We start from the raw sequence: 18,476 nt of genomic DNA on the forward strand, positions 1-18,476 counted from the left end.
GCTGGGACTGGGTTTTGGCACAGGGGAGAGTGGGGTCACTCAGGAGCAGCTGCAGTGCCTTCGAGGGGCCATGGAGATCCTTGATAAGGCTTTTTATCAGTGGCCTTGGTGGGCCACCTGCGGCTAGGAGAGGCTGGGAGCCTGCGCTAGTCGCCCTGAGTTCACCTGGGGGGTGATGTCCAGAGATCCATCCCTCTAGGTCATTGGCATTGCTCGTAGAAGGCTGCCCCAGAAGAAATAAATATGCCTCACAAACCAAACAATCTTGGTTAAGGGTCTGACGGTAAGTATCCAATGGTCTGTTCTTGCTTTGTGGATAGTCATTGAGGTATTTCCCCCCTCTCCCCAGGAAACATTGAAGGGAATTGAATTTATTGCTATGACTTCCATGTGAACCATCAAAACTATCCTAATCTTAAATGCAACCTTCATTTTTCCAGACTAGTATTAAAACTGTGGTCAAGTGACCAGGAAGAGGGAACATTTCACTTAATGAAATCAAGTGAAAACTGAAACTCTCCAGGCTCTTCATGCCATCTCAGAGGGAGTAGACCTGTGTGCCTATTTTCAGCATGGTCCTTTAATAGGCACTGCATACTGGGCTTATTGACATCCACAAGGAATGAATAGGGGATGTATTGATGATGACCCCTTTGCTGCTGTCATCGCTCTTGCCTCTTCATGTTTATTTCCTTTTTTTAGATAGCTGAAGAGCTGTCCACATGATAACAAATATAATAGAAACATTTTATTAGAAATGTTTTTACGTTGGAATTATTAAACAACATTCCATGAAGATGTTCACCCTTAGAACTAGATTTTTTAAAAAAAAATTCGGCTACTTCACCCTTTTGTCAGGGACTGATTTCTTTTTTCTTTTTCTTTTTTGGCCCCCCGGAGGGGATTTTTGTGTGCGTGCATTTTTAATAGACTACAAACTACAATGAAAAATTGGGAAGGGGTAACTACAACTAGGGAGAAAGGAAAGAAAACCACTAATAACCAGGGGTCTTGTTGTAGAAAAAGAGCTGCCGGAGCTCATTAGCATAACTCATTAGCATAACTTATTTGCATATGCCACGCCCCCTGACATCACCGGAAGTGACAGAAGGCCACACCCCCTGACATCACCGGAAGTGTGTCAGAAGGCCCGGCTACTTACCCTCCTGCTTCATCCTCATTCCCAAACGGAATGAGGATCGAAGCAGAGGGCGGGGTAAAGAAGGGGGCGGGGCTTCACCACGTGACCGCCCCGCCCCCTAGAGGTTCTCTTCCGGAGCTCCGTACCTGAGAGCCCCCCCCCCACTAGAGCCCTGGTCATGCCGGCCACATGACCACGGAAACATCTTCGGACAGCGCTGGCTCTTCGGCTTTGAAATGGAGATGAGCACCGCAGTAAGTCGGGTTAAAGCGAATACGAGTATTTAAAAAGAAAGCTACCCCCTGGGAACGGCAAGAAAAGCGAGCGGGGGAGGGGCAAGAAGATGTGGGTGTGTGTCTTTACCAAACAGAAAACCATGCTTAGAGAATATTTATTGGAAAAGCCTTTATTATTCAAGCCCGATATCTCGTTATCTTCTTTAATCTGTTTCAACATTACTTCTAAAATCCATATAAATAATAACGGAGATAAAGGGCATCCTTGTCTCGTTCCTTTCTGCACTTTAAAAAATTCCGTCGTTTCTGCGTTGATTACCAACGCCGCCTTCTGGTCTCTATAAATTGCTTCAATCATTTGTCACCAACATTTGGTCCCAGTTTCAGATTGTCAAACGCTTTCTCGGCATCAACAAAGAAGAAACCAACCTTTTTCTCTGGATGTTGTTCATAGTATTCAATTGCATCAATCACCATCCTTAAATTATCTTTTATTTGTCTTTTGGGTAAAAAGCCTGTTTGTTCTTCTTCTATTGTTTCTTGTAAATATTTTTTGACTCTCTCCGAAATTATTTTCGCAAACAGTTATAGTCATTATTCAGCAAGGAAATCGGTCTGTAGTTCTTAACATTTGTTAAATCCTGTGTTTCTTTAGGTATAAGTGAGATTGTAGCTTCTCTCCATGTTTCTGGAATCTTTTTAGTCTCTCTAATATCATTCATTAAGAGTTCAAAAATTGGGGTTAGCTCCTCCTTTATTTTCTTATAAAATGTTACTGTAAATCCATTCGGTCCTGGAGCTTTCCCCAACTTTGCCTCTTGTATCGCTTTATCAATTTCTTCTCTGGTAATAACACTGTTTAATGTTTCTTTATATTTTTCTGTAATTTTTTCTATATTCACTTTCTCCAAATATTCTTTTAATTTACTCTTGTCCACATCTTTTTTGCAAAAAGTTTTGCATAATATTTAAAAAATGCTCTCTTGTTTCCATTAGCACTCATTATCTCTTTTCCATCTTCTACAATCTTAGTTATATTGTTTCTTTCTTTCCTCCGTTTCAGTTGCCATGCCAAATATTTTCCTGGCTTGTTTGCTCCTTCAAAAGATTTTTGTGGTAGTTTTTTCAAGTTCTAATAAAGTCTTTGTTGCCTGGAGGAGCTGTAAGACACATTTATTTGGGTTTGCTTACGGTGGCTGTTGGTTGTTTTGAATTTTAATCTTGCAGCATTTTGGCATGATGTTATCTTCTAGGCTGTTCTTCAGGTTATACTAACTCTTGTCCTGAGCTTTTGGGATCAAGCAGATCAGAACAATAATCAGATACAACAAATCCATTTATTGTGTCTTGGAAGTCTGCCCAATAAATAATCAATCCATTTAGTTTCTGTACTTTTCCCACAGTCACCAAACTGTTGATACAATCTTATTTTCTGAGTCTAGTGTGAGTAATCAGCCTTGTTTTGTTATGGAAATAAAGTAGAGTTCTTAATACAACCCCATAGTTTATAGACTATGAAATCTTGCCTATGCCTATGAAATCTTATGCCACACTAGTCTTTACGTTGCCATAAAAGATGTTGTTTGCAACACAACTGCTCTTCTAAAATTAATCATTCTAGAGTTAGTCATGACTCCATATATTACATTCAGTGGGCTTTGGTCGCCGCTAACTATTGCTGGATTGGGACCTTGATATAAATATAGAGTAATTATATGATCTCTTTTTTTTTTATTTTTTTAAATGACATTTTTTTATTATTATAAAAACCAACATTTAAACAAGAGACATTAATCAAATGTTATACTATGAAACGGTAAACAACCATAGGATTTGATATAAATATGCCCAACACGAAATTACATGTAATGAAACACTGCAACATACTGGGAAGGAACAGCAAATTTAGAAGTGTCGTTGTTAAAAACATATTCTAAAAAAGGAGACCATTTCGTGCATAGAGTAGATTTTGAACATGAACTATTAGTGGAGGAAGCCACTGCATCAGAGAGTTTGTCCATGATGTAAAAGTCCCAAATTTTTAAACGCCAAGAGGAGAGAAGAAGTTTGTTGGTGGATTTCCAGCTACTCGCAATAACCACCTTAGCAGCTATAAGCAGAGTCGAAATAAGGTCTTGGCTACATTTGGGTATAGGGGGGGCATTCCATAAATCAAGTAATATTAATTCAGGTTGCAATGGTATCAAGTGCCCAGTTATGATCATTTTTGAAAACACAAACTTCCATTCTTTAAATGAATATATTTAGGGAGATTTGATTGTAATTGCAAAGAACCCTTTAGAAGCTAAATTTTAAGTAAGACATGACAGTATGGATAACTATGATGTGTATTATATATTCTTGTGTCTCATTTTTCATTTTTAAAAATCATTTTTTGTGTTTGCTTCAGGGAAAAGCATTGGGGGACGTGGTCACAAAATTAGTGACTATTTTGAAGTAAGTTTCTGATATACTCTAAACAATTACGGTATTTCTCTGTTCCTATGTTAATGGTTTATTTTGATAGATGCATACTAATGTTCTCAGTTATCTGCTTTAACATCATATTAATAACCCAGCAGCAATATTTTCTGGGAGCTGTTACATAACAAATTAGAGGGCTTGTGTATGGTGTTGACATAAGAGTAAGGGACTTAATACAGGTCTGTGTAGAGTTACTCTAGTCTAAATCTGTTGGGTTTAGATCAGAGTAACTGTGTAGGTATGTGCTGTAAAGCAGGGGACCCCAACCTTTTTTAGCCTTCAGGAATTCTGACCCGGTGTGGTGGGCACAGCTGCAAAATGCCTGCCACAGGAGTCCAGTTCCGCCATAGAATGGCTGCCACAGCTTACCTTCAGTCACACGATGAAGATCTTTGTGCTGTGGTAGTAACTGCTCCCATAGCAATTTTTGTTAAAAAAATCTGCACCACCAATCAGAGGCTTTCTTGGTCCTGCTCACTTCCTAAGAACACTTGACGGGCACCAGAAAAGATGCCAGCAGGAACCATAGTGCCCAGAGACACCACATTTGGGGCCCTTGTTGTACAGCAACCACAGGACTCCCCAGCCCCCTATCTCAGTGTGTAGAAAATGTCTATCGCTACTTAATTCTTGAGGAAATTACAGAATGAGTGTTCCATATAGCTGTGTGTATAGCGTGAACTACAGATTCTCAGTCTTTGGGCTGAGTTGGCTGCCAATCTAGAGCCATGGGTTAGTGATTTGTATCAGACTGGGGGGAGCCACATGCCCTGTCACAGAACTATCCCCCTGCTTGTATCCTCTAGCAAGCATGTCTTGATAACCCTGATTGCAGTTGGGTTCTCAAAATTAGCTTTGGGGTCTACTTCCTTTTATTCACATACTAGAAGTAAGATAACCTTTCTTTTACCACTTTACCAGGTCCTTCTGATACCTTAAACCATCTTTGCATGTGTTCAAGAGACCCAGCGTGAAGGGTGTAGGGACTGTGGCTCAGTGGAAGGGCCTCTGCTTTGCATACAAAAGGTCCCAGGTTCAGACTATGGCATCTCAGGTTAAAAGGATCAGGTAGTAGGTGATGGCCTGTACCTGAAACTTTGGAGAGCCTCTACCAGTCATCATAGACAGTACTGACCTTGATAGACCAGAAGTCTGAATCGATAACAGGCAGCTTAATATGTTCATGTAGCCTGAGACGTATAGGATTTAGTGCATTGAACCAAGCATCCTCAGTCATTCTGAGGATGACCAGTGGAGAAAGAAGGGACTGTGCATAAGTTGCATTCATTTGAGTGAATGGAAATCATGCCCCTATTCAGGTTTCACCAAAATGGGGTGTTCGGGAAGGATAGGGAGCTTGAGCTTTTCCTGTTGTCTTCCTGTATCCTGGACCTAGCGCCACTGTATCAGCACTTCTCATTCCTTGCAAACAATGTTTCATTGGTCCCTGATGGTCTGTGTAGCTGACGGGGATATGTTAAGGAGCAATGCAAGTTGGTGTGATACACACAGGTGTCTTTGAAAGAGAGTTGTTCTGGGGGGAAGTTGCTTTTTGTCATTCTCTGGAACACTTCCCATGCTCCCAGTTCAGTCCTCTCATTAAGGAGCAGATGAAGCTGCTTTCCAGGACCTTTCCCAGATTTTGAGTGCAAACATTTTATGGCTATGACTAGTGAGTATAGAAAGGCAGAATTTGAAGCAGTGTGGTGGGAGATTTTGAAAGAAATTAGCATGTACATTTCAATCTAGTTATTTATGTACCCCCTCCAATGTATACTGTTGTAACCAGATAGTATCCATAGGGCAGTTAGACTGCAGAAAAAAATGTCTTGATTTTTCAGGCTATGTATTGTTTAAGGCATACTAAGTGAGAGACTGGGAAGCCTATGAAAGAACGTGTACATACCCCCAACAGTAGCCAGAAGGCTCCCCAATTTGGATTGGAGGCGCCCCCCCCCCTAGGTTTTATGTGTATAAATGATAGGCAGCTGCTACAACTGAATTACACAGAACTTAACGAAACAGTAGAGTTCAGTTCTGGCAGTGGCTTTTAAATGCACGGTAACTGGTGCATTTCCTGTATTACAGAAAAATGCTGAGAAATGCATGCAGAAGCCTTACTGCAGCTGGGTTTGCTTATCAGCGAGTAGAAGGTCAATTCCCTCATACAGGTTGTTTAATGTATATAATTCAGCTGACTTGCTATTACCTTATATGTACTGAAACATATTATTGTTAAATAAAAATTAATTCTTATTGGAATTGCTCTTTTTCTTTCTAGTACCAAGGTGGAAATGGGTCAAGCCCAGTAAGAGGAATGCCTCCTGCAATCCGTTCTCCTCAAAACTCACATTCCGCCCCTTCTTCCGTAAGTTTGATCTGCTGAGGTCTTCATTGTTGCCATTCAGTAGAAAATTCCTCTGCTCTTCAAAGCTAACTTTCCAGAAGTTATGGGTGTTTCGATGGCTGTGTGTCACAACAAAATAAGAGTCAGTTATACATCTGTTTTTCTGTCTGTAAGTGCTGGGAATGTGCTTGCACAGAAAACTCCAGTTCAGGGCATTGCTTCAGGGGTGTTCCATTTTTATCTTTGAGCAGGTCGATAGCCAGAAATCTTGTGGGGGAATGTTATTTGAAGGTAATACTAAAAAAAGAAACAGTTAACGACAAGCGGAAAATGTTAGAAATTATTACCAGATTATTGCGTATTTTAAAAAAATTGACTGTAGTCCAGTAGTTAACTCCATGTTTCTTATTGAAACTGCTTTACCAGTTTAGCATAGAGACACTCTCAAAAATGCTTCAGAATAGTAACCTAGTTCTTAATTTCCCATAGCTGTAACTTGTTGTCATCTTTGTGAGAGTGCCTTTGTATGGAAAAATACTTTGAAGCTGAAACCATCATTTAACAATTTCCCACAAAGGCTTCCATAACATCTTGTATGTAGCACTCTTTGTGGTAGTAGAAACTCATAGTGGCAGATCGTCACTGACATGGAATGATACCAGTATAGAAGAAAGTCACTGCAGCCAGAGTTGCCCTTGCTTAACAAGCAAAATTCTCATTTTATTGAAATCAACAAGAAAGATAGTGCAGTGTCTTTAATATGTAGCCTTAATACTGTAGAGTGAAGAACAATTTGGTTTCCAATTGCTGGTTCTCGTTGTATCCAGTAGAGAGGTGGCCTCCTTTACTCATGAGGAGGCACAAGGATGTTAGAAGAGCCAGACTCTGAACAGACTCTTTTTCTTATTTAGAGCAGTTTCATAAATTTGTCTTTAACCTTATTGTCTTCAGAGTTGTCCAGTGAAAATTCAAATACTGTTTCTTATCTGCCTGTTTTAGGTTCGGCAGAATACTCCTTCTCCTACTGCACTATCTTTTGGGGACCACCTTGTTACCCAACCAAAGCAGATGTCATTTAAAATTACTCAGGTAAACACTTAGTTCTGTATTCGGTGCGAAAAATACATGGGATTCTTTATTCTTCTCCCCCTTCCCTTTTAGGTTTGGAAGTAGTGCTTAGAAAGGGTGGCAGGTGCTTAAAGCTGAAGTATCTGTTGTATTGAAGGATTGTTAAAACAAATAGCAAGAGACGAAACAATGGCTTGCATCTTATTATAACTACTTCTAACGTAGGTTACCCATGTGATCTTTTTAAAAAAGAAATGTTGACAGAAACTTCAAACCAAGTGCTTTGGGATTTTCAGTTGTCATGATCTTAAAAGTTGAAGCTGAAAGTGAAATCTTCAGCTCAAGCAATGGAAGAAATGGGAGGATACAGATCATTTATAATCAGAGCTGTGTATACTCTACAGTACTAAAAAGAAGAAAATTAAAACTATATGCCTAGAAAAGTTGAGTTGTGTTATCAGTATAACACAGGCAAATGTAGCAAATTTGCATATTCTTACTTCACAGAATTCTGCCGTTTTCCCATAATCTGTTCTAGCTCTACTTCCCATTGGAGAGGCAAGAACACTGAAGTCCTTCCCCTAATAACTGAAATGTACTTAGCCACATTTCTAGGCATTGTCTGCATTCTTTCAAGCATATTTTCCAAATGTAAGAATAGAAATCTGACTACTTTTTTTAAAAAAGGGAAGGTGCAAATTTGTAGCTGAGTTCTATGCCCACTACCATGTTCTGTGATTTTTTTTTAAAAAAGTACTTTCACAGATGCACAGAACCCTGATTATAGTTAAAGTAACAATACTTGTTTCAGGATTTGCAGATATTTGAGGTTAGTGAAAATCTTATCCTGGATCTTCTGATCAGTACAGTCCTCTTACTGTCTAATTTTTGATAGTTTCCAAGTTAGACCTTGAATGGGCTTTCTTGCTGCTGAGCAGTTAATGGGTCCTTAGCTTGGTTCCTCAGTTGATTCCAGGCAGGCTAGTGACCAAAGTCTCCAATCAGGTTACTTAAAGAAGAATTGTTGTTTGTTGGTGCCTCCCCTGCGTCTGCTTCCCTTTGAACCTGAGAGGCTCTCAAATCAAAGGAAAGTGGTGGGTGGAAATTCAAACACAAAGAGAGATTCACTGCTGTTACTACCCTTGGGCCATAGAAGGGGGAGATAGCCGTATGAATCATTCTTCACTGCCTTTCTGTTTTCATGTTGTTATTTTCAGAATGTGTAGCTCATAAGTTGAAAGGCTCGTAAGTCCTGGGCCCTAATGCAGTGGTCTAGTCCCAGCGCTCTCTTGAGCCATACTTGCAGCCACTGCAGCACAATCCTTTGTTACAGCTAAGAGTTCTGTATTGTGGTCACTTCCTCCATCCAAGGAAGGGAAGAGCTGGGAGCTGCCTCTTGTGTGCTTTACTTAGGGGACAGTTGGTCTTTATAACATGCAAACAGGCCATTTGACAAATTACAAGGACACCTTATGATGGAACTAACCACGTTGTGTTTGCTAAATTTGTTTGCATTTCCCACCATTTTTTATGTAGACTGATCTCACAATGCTGAAATTAACCGCACTTGAAAGTAATAAAAATCAAGACTTGGAAAAGAAGGAAGGTCGTATAGATGATTTGCTCAGGGTAAGTATGATGATGGTAAGATTAAGATATTGGGTATCAAATTTATGAAGGCATGGAGCCAATTAGGATGGCAAATAAGTCTTTTGTTACTCCATTTGTCTGAAGATGCCAAGATTATGCATGGCATACAGTGTGCATGATTTTTCTCTTACCTTGTATCTTCCAAATTATTTTTTTCACCTTGTATGCTGAAGTCCTTTTTTCTTCTCTAGGCTAATAATTTTTCCTTTGTGGACAGATCTAATGCTTTTAGAATCATGTGAGGGTAAATGTTCTCGTTCGCATTTGTGTATGGAATTTGTTTGGTGTATACACTGATTAGTTTTCTTTAATTCTTAGGCTAACTGTGATCTACGACGACAAATAGATGAACAACAAAAGCTACTTGAAAAATACAAAGAAAGGTTAAACAAATGCATTTCAATGAGCAAGAAACTTCTGATTGAAAAGGTAAGTTGCATTTACGGTGAAAGAATGTTTGGATTATATTTAGCTGCAAAGGCAGACACTAAAACTTACTTATTGGATCACACCAAGTGGGAAAAGAGCCTTCTGGGACAGCTTTGAATGTTATTGCTCAATCCACTATCTTTGGATTCTCTGCACTGCAATAATGCTACAGTAATATATGCAGGCTGCAGTCATATGGGCAGGGCCAGTTGGGTGGGTCTGTTCTGTACTGTTGCCTCCTTCCTGGAATGCAGCCATGGAAAGGAGGCTCCTATGCTGTTGTGACACTATGTGAATGGACCCTAGGACAGCTTTCTTTGTGCAGTATTTAAATGCAGGAGTGAGCCCTGCAATTACATTCCAGTGCTAGCGCGCGAGAGCCTATCCTAGTTTCTCAACCTTTCCTTTGAAGGGTATTTTAGTGTTATAATACATTGCAGAATGTGCTTAATTGAAAAGTGTATTTTTAAAAGCTGGGAGAGTTTCTAGGGTAAGCATACAATTTGCTGCCCCTTTTCCTCCTGAGAGCAACCAAAACTGTACACAGCATAAAGTGTCTTAGAAGCAGGAGGCTTTCATAAAGAATTTAAGGAGTTACAGCTTTCAGCTGTGTCGCTTGTCACTGTCGATGTCGTAAGACACTAACGAATAGGTGGCTGTGATATTTGAGCAGTACTTGCAATCTCAGCTGATGCGCTAAATGGTGGTGGTGGGGAGTGCTGATTCCAGGGATGAGAGAGTTTAAATAAAGAGCTCTGGGTCCCGCACAGCCAGTAAGTAAGAGCTATCCACTAAGCATGCTTAGGCTCTTGAAAAGGCTTTCCCCCTAACTAATAATATTTTGGGTTTTTAGAGCACACAAGAAAAACTGTCAAGCAGAGAGAAGAGTATGCAAGACAGATTACGCCTCGGGCATTTTACAACTGTTCGACATGGTGCTTCGTTTACTGAACAGTGGACAGATGGCTTTGCATTTCAGAATCTTGTGAAGTTAGTCAATGTTATGGTTTTTTAAAATTGATAGTAATTACCGGTCCCTGCAGCGGGGGTTTAAATTAGTTAAAATGGCAAGCCTTAGGATTAGTTTTTCATACCTGTGCTCTTTGAAACTTCAGAATACAGTACGGAGCTTTTCTTAATCAGTGGAGAATGATGAATTGCTTAAGTTTGGTAACTTTGAATGCAAGCAGATGAATGATTCTCATAAAGCCTTTTTAAAAAACTAGGAGACATACTAAACAAGCTCTCTACAGATGGAAAAAAGTTTCAGTCTGAATCATGGATTCTCAAACTATGGCCTCTGGGCTGTTGCTCTGTAAAGAGCTTGCAGGCTGTATAACTGCAATGTAGTGACTTCTTCAGGCGTTCATATTGGAGCGGCAAGGAAGAACAAACCTAGGTGACTAGTGGGGTTCTGCTAGCATAAAGTGGAAGGGAGAGCAGTCACCAGAGGAAAACAGCTGCCACGACTAGGTTTCTCTGCAAAGGCAGGGAGAAGGGGGAAGAGGCTGGAGAGACATTCTGCTATCTGAGGAGTGGGGTGGGAGTGAGGGGAATAATGTGTGTCTTTGAATGCCTGACTTGAATATGTCATGTTGATCAACTTACAGAAGAATATTTTACACGTGATGTTCTCGGTTTGCAGGCAACAGGAATGGGTGAATCAACAAAGGGAAGATATTGAAAGGCAAAGGAAACTTTTGGCGAAGCGAAAACCTCCACCGACAAATAATTCACAGGCCCCCTCTGCCAATTCAGAGTCTAAACAGAGGAAAAACAAAGCAGTCAACGGAGCAGAAAACGATCCATTTGTTAGACCCAATTTACCACAACTGTAAGTTTGGACAAGTTTGTCCCGTCTTTATAGGTTAACAGTCAAAATGCTTGTCATGATGATGATGTATTAGAATAATCAATGTGTAGCTATTAATTTATATGAGAGAATCTAAATAACCATACAAAGGGAATGAATGGGATGGAATCTCTTTCTCCCCTGTCTCTAATGTTGTGGATTGGGGAATATAGGTTTGCTCCTGCTCCAACTATCTTGTTAAATGTTTAGCTCATCCCAGGGAGCTCAGAAAGAGTTTGGGGGAACATGCATCATGGATTATTTTATAATACATTAGTTTTTGTTGCACTCTGAAGTTAGTAAGACATACAGATCTTCCCAAAACCCAAAAGTTACATATCAAATCTGTACTTACTAAACCCAGACTTTGAATTAAGCAGGCCTGTACCAGCATCAGTACATGTTTCAATGGTCGATTTTTAAAAATTTGTCTAGTAGTATAGCTATACAACAAAAGTCACTGTGCACTTTTTCATCTAAGGGTCACAGGAGGATTTATTTTGAGTTACCATTGAAATCATAACTGTATCTTCTACTGGTTGATTTTTAAAAAAATGTTGTTCTTCTTCCTGTTATAAAATATGGCCAACACTTTGCTCTATACTTAATGCTTATTTTCCATTAATATTCCAAGACCCAATATATCTCTTACTGTTGTGAACACTGGAAACTTTAAATGCTAGAACCTTATTTTATATGAAACATTAGTTGTATTTTAGTCCAATGGCAACAAGAAAAATAGGGCTTGTGTTCCTTTATTTGTCCCTGCCACTGTTTAGGGGAGGTGCCTATCAAGAACTATCAAAATAATCTTCAGTATTTGGTACATTTTGCTCCAGGATCTTGGCTATCCAGAAAGATTGGCATTCTGATGATTAGTAACGTGTTTTCTACAAGTCATATAGATATAAACTAGTTTTGCAACTTAATTGAAATAGTTTATTTATACCAACTTTTACAGGCTAACGTTAGCAGAGTATCATGAACAAGAAGAAATTTTCAAGCTTAGATTAGGACATCTCAAAAAGGTATGTTTTTGTTCCAAATTGTGTTTTCTATTTACCCAGTCACATTAACGTTTTTAAAAGTTATAGTCACAAGAGAAAACTGCGATGTATGTTGTTGCTTTGTTTCTATAGATTTGGTTTGATGCTTTATTCTGATAATTTTTGAATAGGATTATTTTGTGTAATTGGTCATTATGGTATATATGGTTCTGTTTTGTTATAATTAGGTTGGTTTGTATTATGCAGTATATGTATTTATAAAAAAGAAAATATTTATAAAATGTTAAATAAAAAACAGAGTGCTGTATAGAATGGTGATGTCTGAGCTGGATATTAGCAGGTACTGAAGGCGGATTACACAGTGCATAACAGTGTCATCAAATGGCATGAGACATCCAACAGTGCAATAGGACTAGGATTATAAAAATTAGAAACAAAGCAAAGAAAGCGTCAGGAATATGCAAAAAATGGGATTACAAAAATAGACAGTGAAGAACCATTAACAGTTTAATAGACTGCAGTCCTGTTATCGTTATAAAAACACCCTCCTGAGACATTCTGTTATGCTACAGCCTTGTTGTTGAGGAATACTAGTGATGATTATTAGTAAGCGAAAAGGATAGCCTTTGTTCCAGACGATGATGAGCCTTTGCAGCAAGATGCACCTTGATTAATAGTCTAAAAGCCTTAGCGGCTCTGTATGTTCTGGGCTTGCCATTGTTTCTCAGATGACTTATAATACGATCAGACAGTGTTTCCCACTCTCTGCCTGTTCTTAGCCTTTGTTCTTCTGTGGCCTGAAAGCACATTTGTATGGGCCCTTACATGGGCATGAGTGGCAGAGATGAGATGGTCAACGGAGCTAAAATGAAAGGGAAGAGACTGGCCGCCAAAACTGAGTCTTGATAGCAGCATCTGTCTAGGGAGGCTTGAAATCTCCTGACATTCTAAAAAAAACCCAGAAAAATATACATCCATCAGATCACTTAAATTCAGGAGCCAAACAGTTTATTGAATGACAAACCTGTTCTGGGCTGTGTCACTTCAGACTGCAGTTACAGAGTCACAGGAGGCTTACTGGGAGACATCTCTTACCTGTTTTTCTCTGAGTGAGAATGAGTGCTCTACCCTGAATAGCATTAATGCTGCTCCACACTTCTTGTATTAATGGTACAATCCAGAAACTGTTTTACCATGTGGTGAGCTATTGGTCTAGAGTATACCATGCACATACTACAAATCCATCACAGTCACCTAACCAAAAAGGCAAAAATGTAGTCTTTGACCATGCAGAGTGTATAGGGGTAGTATTGTATAACCGTAGGATATTCACATAGTGCTTCTGGCATCTCCTGTGGAAAGTTCATCTGAATCATTTTGCATCGTGTTATGCAGTGGAGAGTAATCAAACTTTTATGTGGCATTTTAAACCATAATTCTATATCAACATTCATGGGAGAGGCATTTACTCTGTGCAGTAGTGTTAACACTGTATTCTGCAGTGTTTTCAATTACATTATAAAATTTGAGTACTTTGTAAATGAGAAACACATAACTAAACTATGTACATAATGCTCTGACACTTTTTTTTTAATTAGTAAAGGTAATTTTTATTGCATGAATAAGGCAAGCTCAATTTACCAGTTATTCCATACTACTGCTCCCTTGAGCACTGAAGATTGTAGTTGTAAAGCAGTGCATTATGTTCCTGTAGTGGAATATTCTTCAGGAAAGAATGATTGCCAACAGTCTCTCGTTTTATGCTCATTCAGCTCTCTTAGAGACAATGACTGAATGCGAAAGATAGGATCAGATCCCTTTGGATTAGATCCCTGAAACTGTGAGTGAAAGGAAAGGAAAATAGCCACTAGTTGTTCAGCAAGAGGGTGTCCTAACCTGAAAGTCACAGTTTTTCAACAAAAGTACTTCAAAAGAAGACAGTAGTGTGAAATTGCTGAATTAAAATTCCTAAGCAAGCTAAGTAAAAATATTCTTACTTAGGAATCCTAGTTCAGAAATTTTACATTGGACTCTGCTGTTAGGCCTCAGTTGGGATGGACAGTGGTTTCCTTTCACAGAACAGGTATCAAATTAGCCCAAAAGTGTTGGAAGACTTATCATCTATTATGGCTGTTGTAAATGGTCACTCTGTTCATCTTGTATACATTTGAGCTTTGTGTAGCAATGTCAGACTGTACCTCTAACAGTTTTTCCTCTCTTGTCTGATGAAGTGAGCTCCAGGCCATGAAAGTACACGAGAGTGTGTGTTCTGTAACAGACTAACAAGGCTATTCCTGTGGAATTCATGATGGAAAAGTTAGAATCTGTTATAGAGCTACTGTATAAATCAGTTAAAACATTAAAAGTAAAGCATTAAGAGTTCATTTCTGTTAGCTTGCCATGTTGAATACGTATGTAGAACCATCAAGCTAATGCGGGTTTTTGATTAGTTATTCATCTGGTCATTGCTAAGGAACTATACATTGTGTGTGTACATATATATAATGTAGTCTTCTTTGTAGTGATGTATATAAATATATACACAGGGGCATATATTGGCCATTCTGTTTTCATTTTTATTTGCTTCGCTGAGCTAATAACGTTTTTGTTACATGCTAAGAGAAATATGCTTCAGCCATATGGTATATTAAATACATAGCTTAGGCTATCATGAATAATTATGCTTTTCTGTGGTTCTACCTCTGAAGTGTGTACAAACTAATACTACAGCTAGAGCTGTCATAGGCACTGTGCTGTCAAAGCACTTCCCAAGGAATATTTTACTTAGTTTAAGCATGAAATCAGCTGCCTTTTTAGTTCCTGCAGTATATATACAGGGAAGATGTGGAATGTAATATTTCTTGAATTAGGTGCATATATCTCACAAATGGTTCCATTTCTCAGATGTGCTGTCATTGTCACTGCTGTTGAGGCATCAGTTAAACACTCTTTGCAGAAGTTGAGTGGAAACGAACATAAACTGAGCTTTCATAGTTGATTTTTTTCTCTTACTTGCAGGAGGAAGCTGAAATACAAGCAGAACTTGAACGTTTGGAAAGAGTTAGAAATCTTCACATACGAGAGCTCAAAAGAATAAACAATGAAGACAATTCACAGTATGACACCAGGATTCTAATCTTGCACGCATATGTATAGATGTATTCTTTCATACTTCGTTGTGACCTTCAGGATGCATGCAGTATGGAAAAAAAACCACAGCTTACCATAGCTGTCATAACCTCTTTAGTTTTATGTATATATGTTTACCTTAAAGTAGGCTAATATAATTTTACTTTACATTACTGCTGGAGATTCCAGAATAATTAAAATGTTTTAAAATGCATTACAGTGCCTTTATCTTAAAATATAAGCAGGATCAGTGGTGCTAATATAAAGAAGGCCTTTCAACATTAAGAAATTACTCTAGTGGATTTGGAATGGTAAACCAAACAACAGCTGTTTTATATTTAATAAATCCCGTGTTTTACATGGAATTAAGTTTGCATATATATGTGTATTACCTCAGTTCATTTATTTAAATTTATAATGGGCTGTACCTTGGTTTACTGTATAGCATATGTATAACATGTGTGTGCTTAAAAATATATAAGAGTTCACAATTCAACAGTCTTAATTTAATGTGGGTTGCATACATGATGCCTTAATACATATTTTTAAAAAGCTTAATATTGATCAGATGAGACCTGTGGAACTGAATGTAATCCCCCTTTTGTTGATTGGCTCAGTTGTATCTTCCTGTAGAAGGGCTATCTGTGTGCATGTATACTGTCAGATGGTGGCTCTAGATAGCATGCAAGGAAAGTTGAGCATGGAACAACAAAGAAGTGCTTATGTCCCACACTTATTTCAGTAGCATTTACATGTGTCTGATTTTTATCTCAATGACACTTGTATATAATATTACACTGGCTGGGTTCAGATGCAACACCAAACAAGGGCTTGGGATGACCTGAATGAGCCTATCAGCAGCCTTGGGCTTGCACACCTCTTTCCTCTCTTTGTGTGCTAGTCTCCAGCAAACTGTCAGCTGGGGAGCTATGGTTTGTCACTTGCCATGCGTGTCAGAATGGCCACGTGCTTGAATTGGGAGCAAAGGAGTCACCCTATGCAAGTGGGAGGAGGGAACGTGCTGGCCTGATATTTCCTTCCAAGTTCGTTTTCAAATAAGCTTTTGGTTTCCTTCTAAGTAAGAAGTTAGTAATTGTACCTGAAAAATACCATTACTACTCAAGTATCTTTCATCACATTGTGAAAATCGGGTAGTGTTATTTCTCAGTGATCAGAACTACTGCTTTCTTCTTTTTTTTTTAAGGTTCAAGGATCACCCTACGTTAAATGAGCGGTATTTGTTACTTCATTTACTTGGTCGAGGTGGCTTTAGTGAAGTATATAAGGTAATGTCTCTTTTTGGATTAATTTTTAAATTTTCATTTGAAATTAAACTTTGTAGACTTCCAGTATGGCTCCATAGAGTATTCAGTGGTTAATATCATCAATTTAAAATAACGCTATCAACTTAAAATGCAAAAATAAAAGTTCTTAACTACAAATTAACAGCAGTAAAGCAAAACTCCAAACTGGTGGATGTGTCTTCTGATACAGTGCACATGATTATTTAAAAACTGCTTTATCTTTATGACTATTGTGTGATCATTCGTAAACAGATTTAATTGGTCAGCTAACATTCATATGGTTCATTTATTATAATTCCTTTGAGAACTCTAATTATATAATTGTGTGTGTACATATACGCACGTGGAGTGGGCTTGAGCTAGTCCACCTTGAGCACCAGCTTCCCAAGATGTTCCTTGTTGTTACATTTTTATGCGGAGAGAGGAGTGGGGCAAAAGTATGGGAGTTCAACAACTGCTTCCATTTCATTATGCACAGTCGTGAGTAGGGGGTGTGTCAAAATAGCTTATAAAGCAGATGGCAATGCTGTATGGTACTGGCCACTGAAGTAAGCAGAAACAATATAACTTTGCATGATTAGGCAGACAAGCTCTCCTGAGTTTGCTGAAATGACTTATGTATAGTACAAAGGCTGCCAAAAAGCACCTGAAAGGTTACATAAGATTTTTTTTTTTACTACTGGATTGTAAAGTTGTGTATTGTATGCTGTATCTCTCAAGCTATAAAGTACTATTTAAGTTTTGCTCATAAGGGTATGAAGTATGCCTTCTATATAAAAAAGACAGCTGTAATGAATTTATCGCATGAGGCATGTTTTTAACCATTTAAGAACAATTAACAGTCTATAATTACTACTCTCACCCAATGTGTATTCTAGGCTTTTGATCTCTATGAACAAAGATATGCTGCTGTGAAGATACACCAGCTCAACAAAAGCTGGAGGGATGAGAAGAAGGAAAACTACCATAAGTACGTTTTTAAACACCTTTTTGTTATTGTGGTAAGTGAAAACAGTATTTTTGTGGGGTTCATGGTTAGTTCTCTCTCTTTCAGGCATGCTTGCAGAGAGTATAGAATACACAAAGAGCTGGATCATCCAAGGATAGTAAAACTCTATGACTACTTCTCCTTGGATACAGATACGTAAGTATACAAAATGAAGTATTTTTGTTGAAGAGGAGTCAAAATAACTTCAGGAAAGAGTATAACTTACATTTGTGGTGTTTAGCCTTACTGCCCAATATGTTGTATAATTCAGATTTTCTGAATGCAGGGAGTTCTATATTGTTTAGGTTTTTCAAAAGACTTTGCTTTTGTAACAGTGAATACCTGCATTGAAAAGAATATTGTATGAAGATGAATGTTCAAATTTCCCTTGTATAATTAGATGGCCTGTGTTTTTTTGCCTAACTTCTGTTTTTCTCCCCCTTCTCTCCTTTAGGTTTTGTACAGTATTAGAATATTGTGAAGGCAATGACCTGGATTTCTATCTCAAGCAACATAAATTAATGTCAGAGAAAGAAGCAAGGTCCATTGTAATGCAAATAGTAAATGCACTGCGGTATCTCAATGAGATTAAGCCACCTATAATACACTATGATCTTAAACCAGGTAAATTAGAACTACTGGAAAACATTGTAACACTAGGCATTGTATAGCATCTCTGAAAAATGCTCTCCATTATCACCAATGAGGCAGCAGCCTCTGCTCCCTCTCTTCCCCCTTTTGTCAAATCCATTGGATGTCACATTGTTTTGATTTTCCTTTATACTGTGGGTTGTTTTAACACAGGAAGGGTTGTTTAATATCCATTTAGGGGAGGAAAGGG

General features: G+C 38.5%; 1 protein-coding gene across 1 annotated transcript in view; it reads left to right on the forward strand.

Annotated features, from left to right (window-relative positions):
- Positions 1-18,476, forward strand: part of TLK1 (tousled like kinase 1) — a 36,672-nt gene that overhangs the window by 10,195 nt on the left and 8,001 nt on the right. The window contains 13 exon segments of the mRNA XM_015407278.1: positions 3,788-3,834; positions 6,143-6,229; positions 7,208-7,297; positions 8,813-8,905; positions 9,245-9,355; positions 10,209-10,345; positions 11,001-11,189; positions 12,169-12,235; positions 15,233-15,330; positions 16,548-16,629; positions 17,526-17,617; positions 17,702-17,791; positions 18,090-18,259. Of these exon segments, the coding sequence (XP_015262764.1) occupies positions 3,788-3,834; positions 6,143-6,229; positions 7,208-7,297; positions 8,813-8,905; positions 9,245-9,355; positions 10,209-10,345; positions 11,001-11,189; positions 12,169-12,235; positions 15,233-15,330; positions 16,548-16,629; positions 17,526-17,617; positions 17,702-17,791; positions 18,090-18,259 (1,353 nt within the window).

This window comes from Gekko japonicus, unplaced genomic scaffold, assembly GCF_001447785.1.
Source record: "Gekko japonicus isolate JY-2015 unplaced genomic scaffold, Gekko_japonicus_V1.1 scaffold66, whole genome shotgun sequence".
In the NCBI taxonomy this organism is placed as follows: Eukaryota; Metazoa; Chordata; class Lepidosauria; order Squamata; family Gekkonidae; genus Gekko; species Gekko japonicus.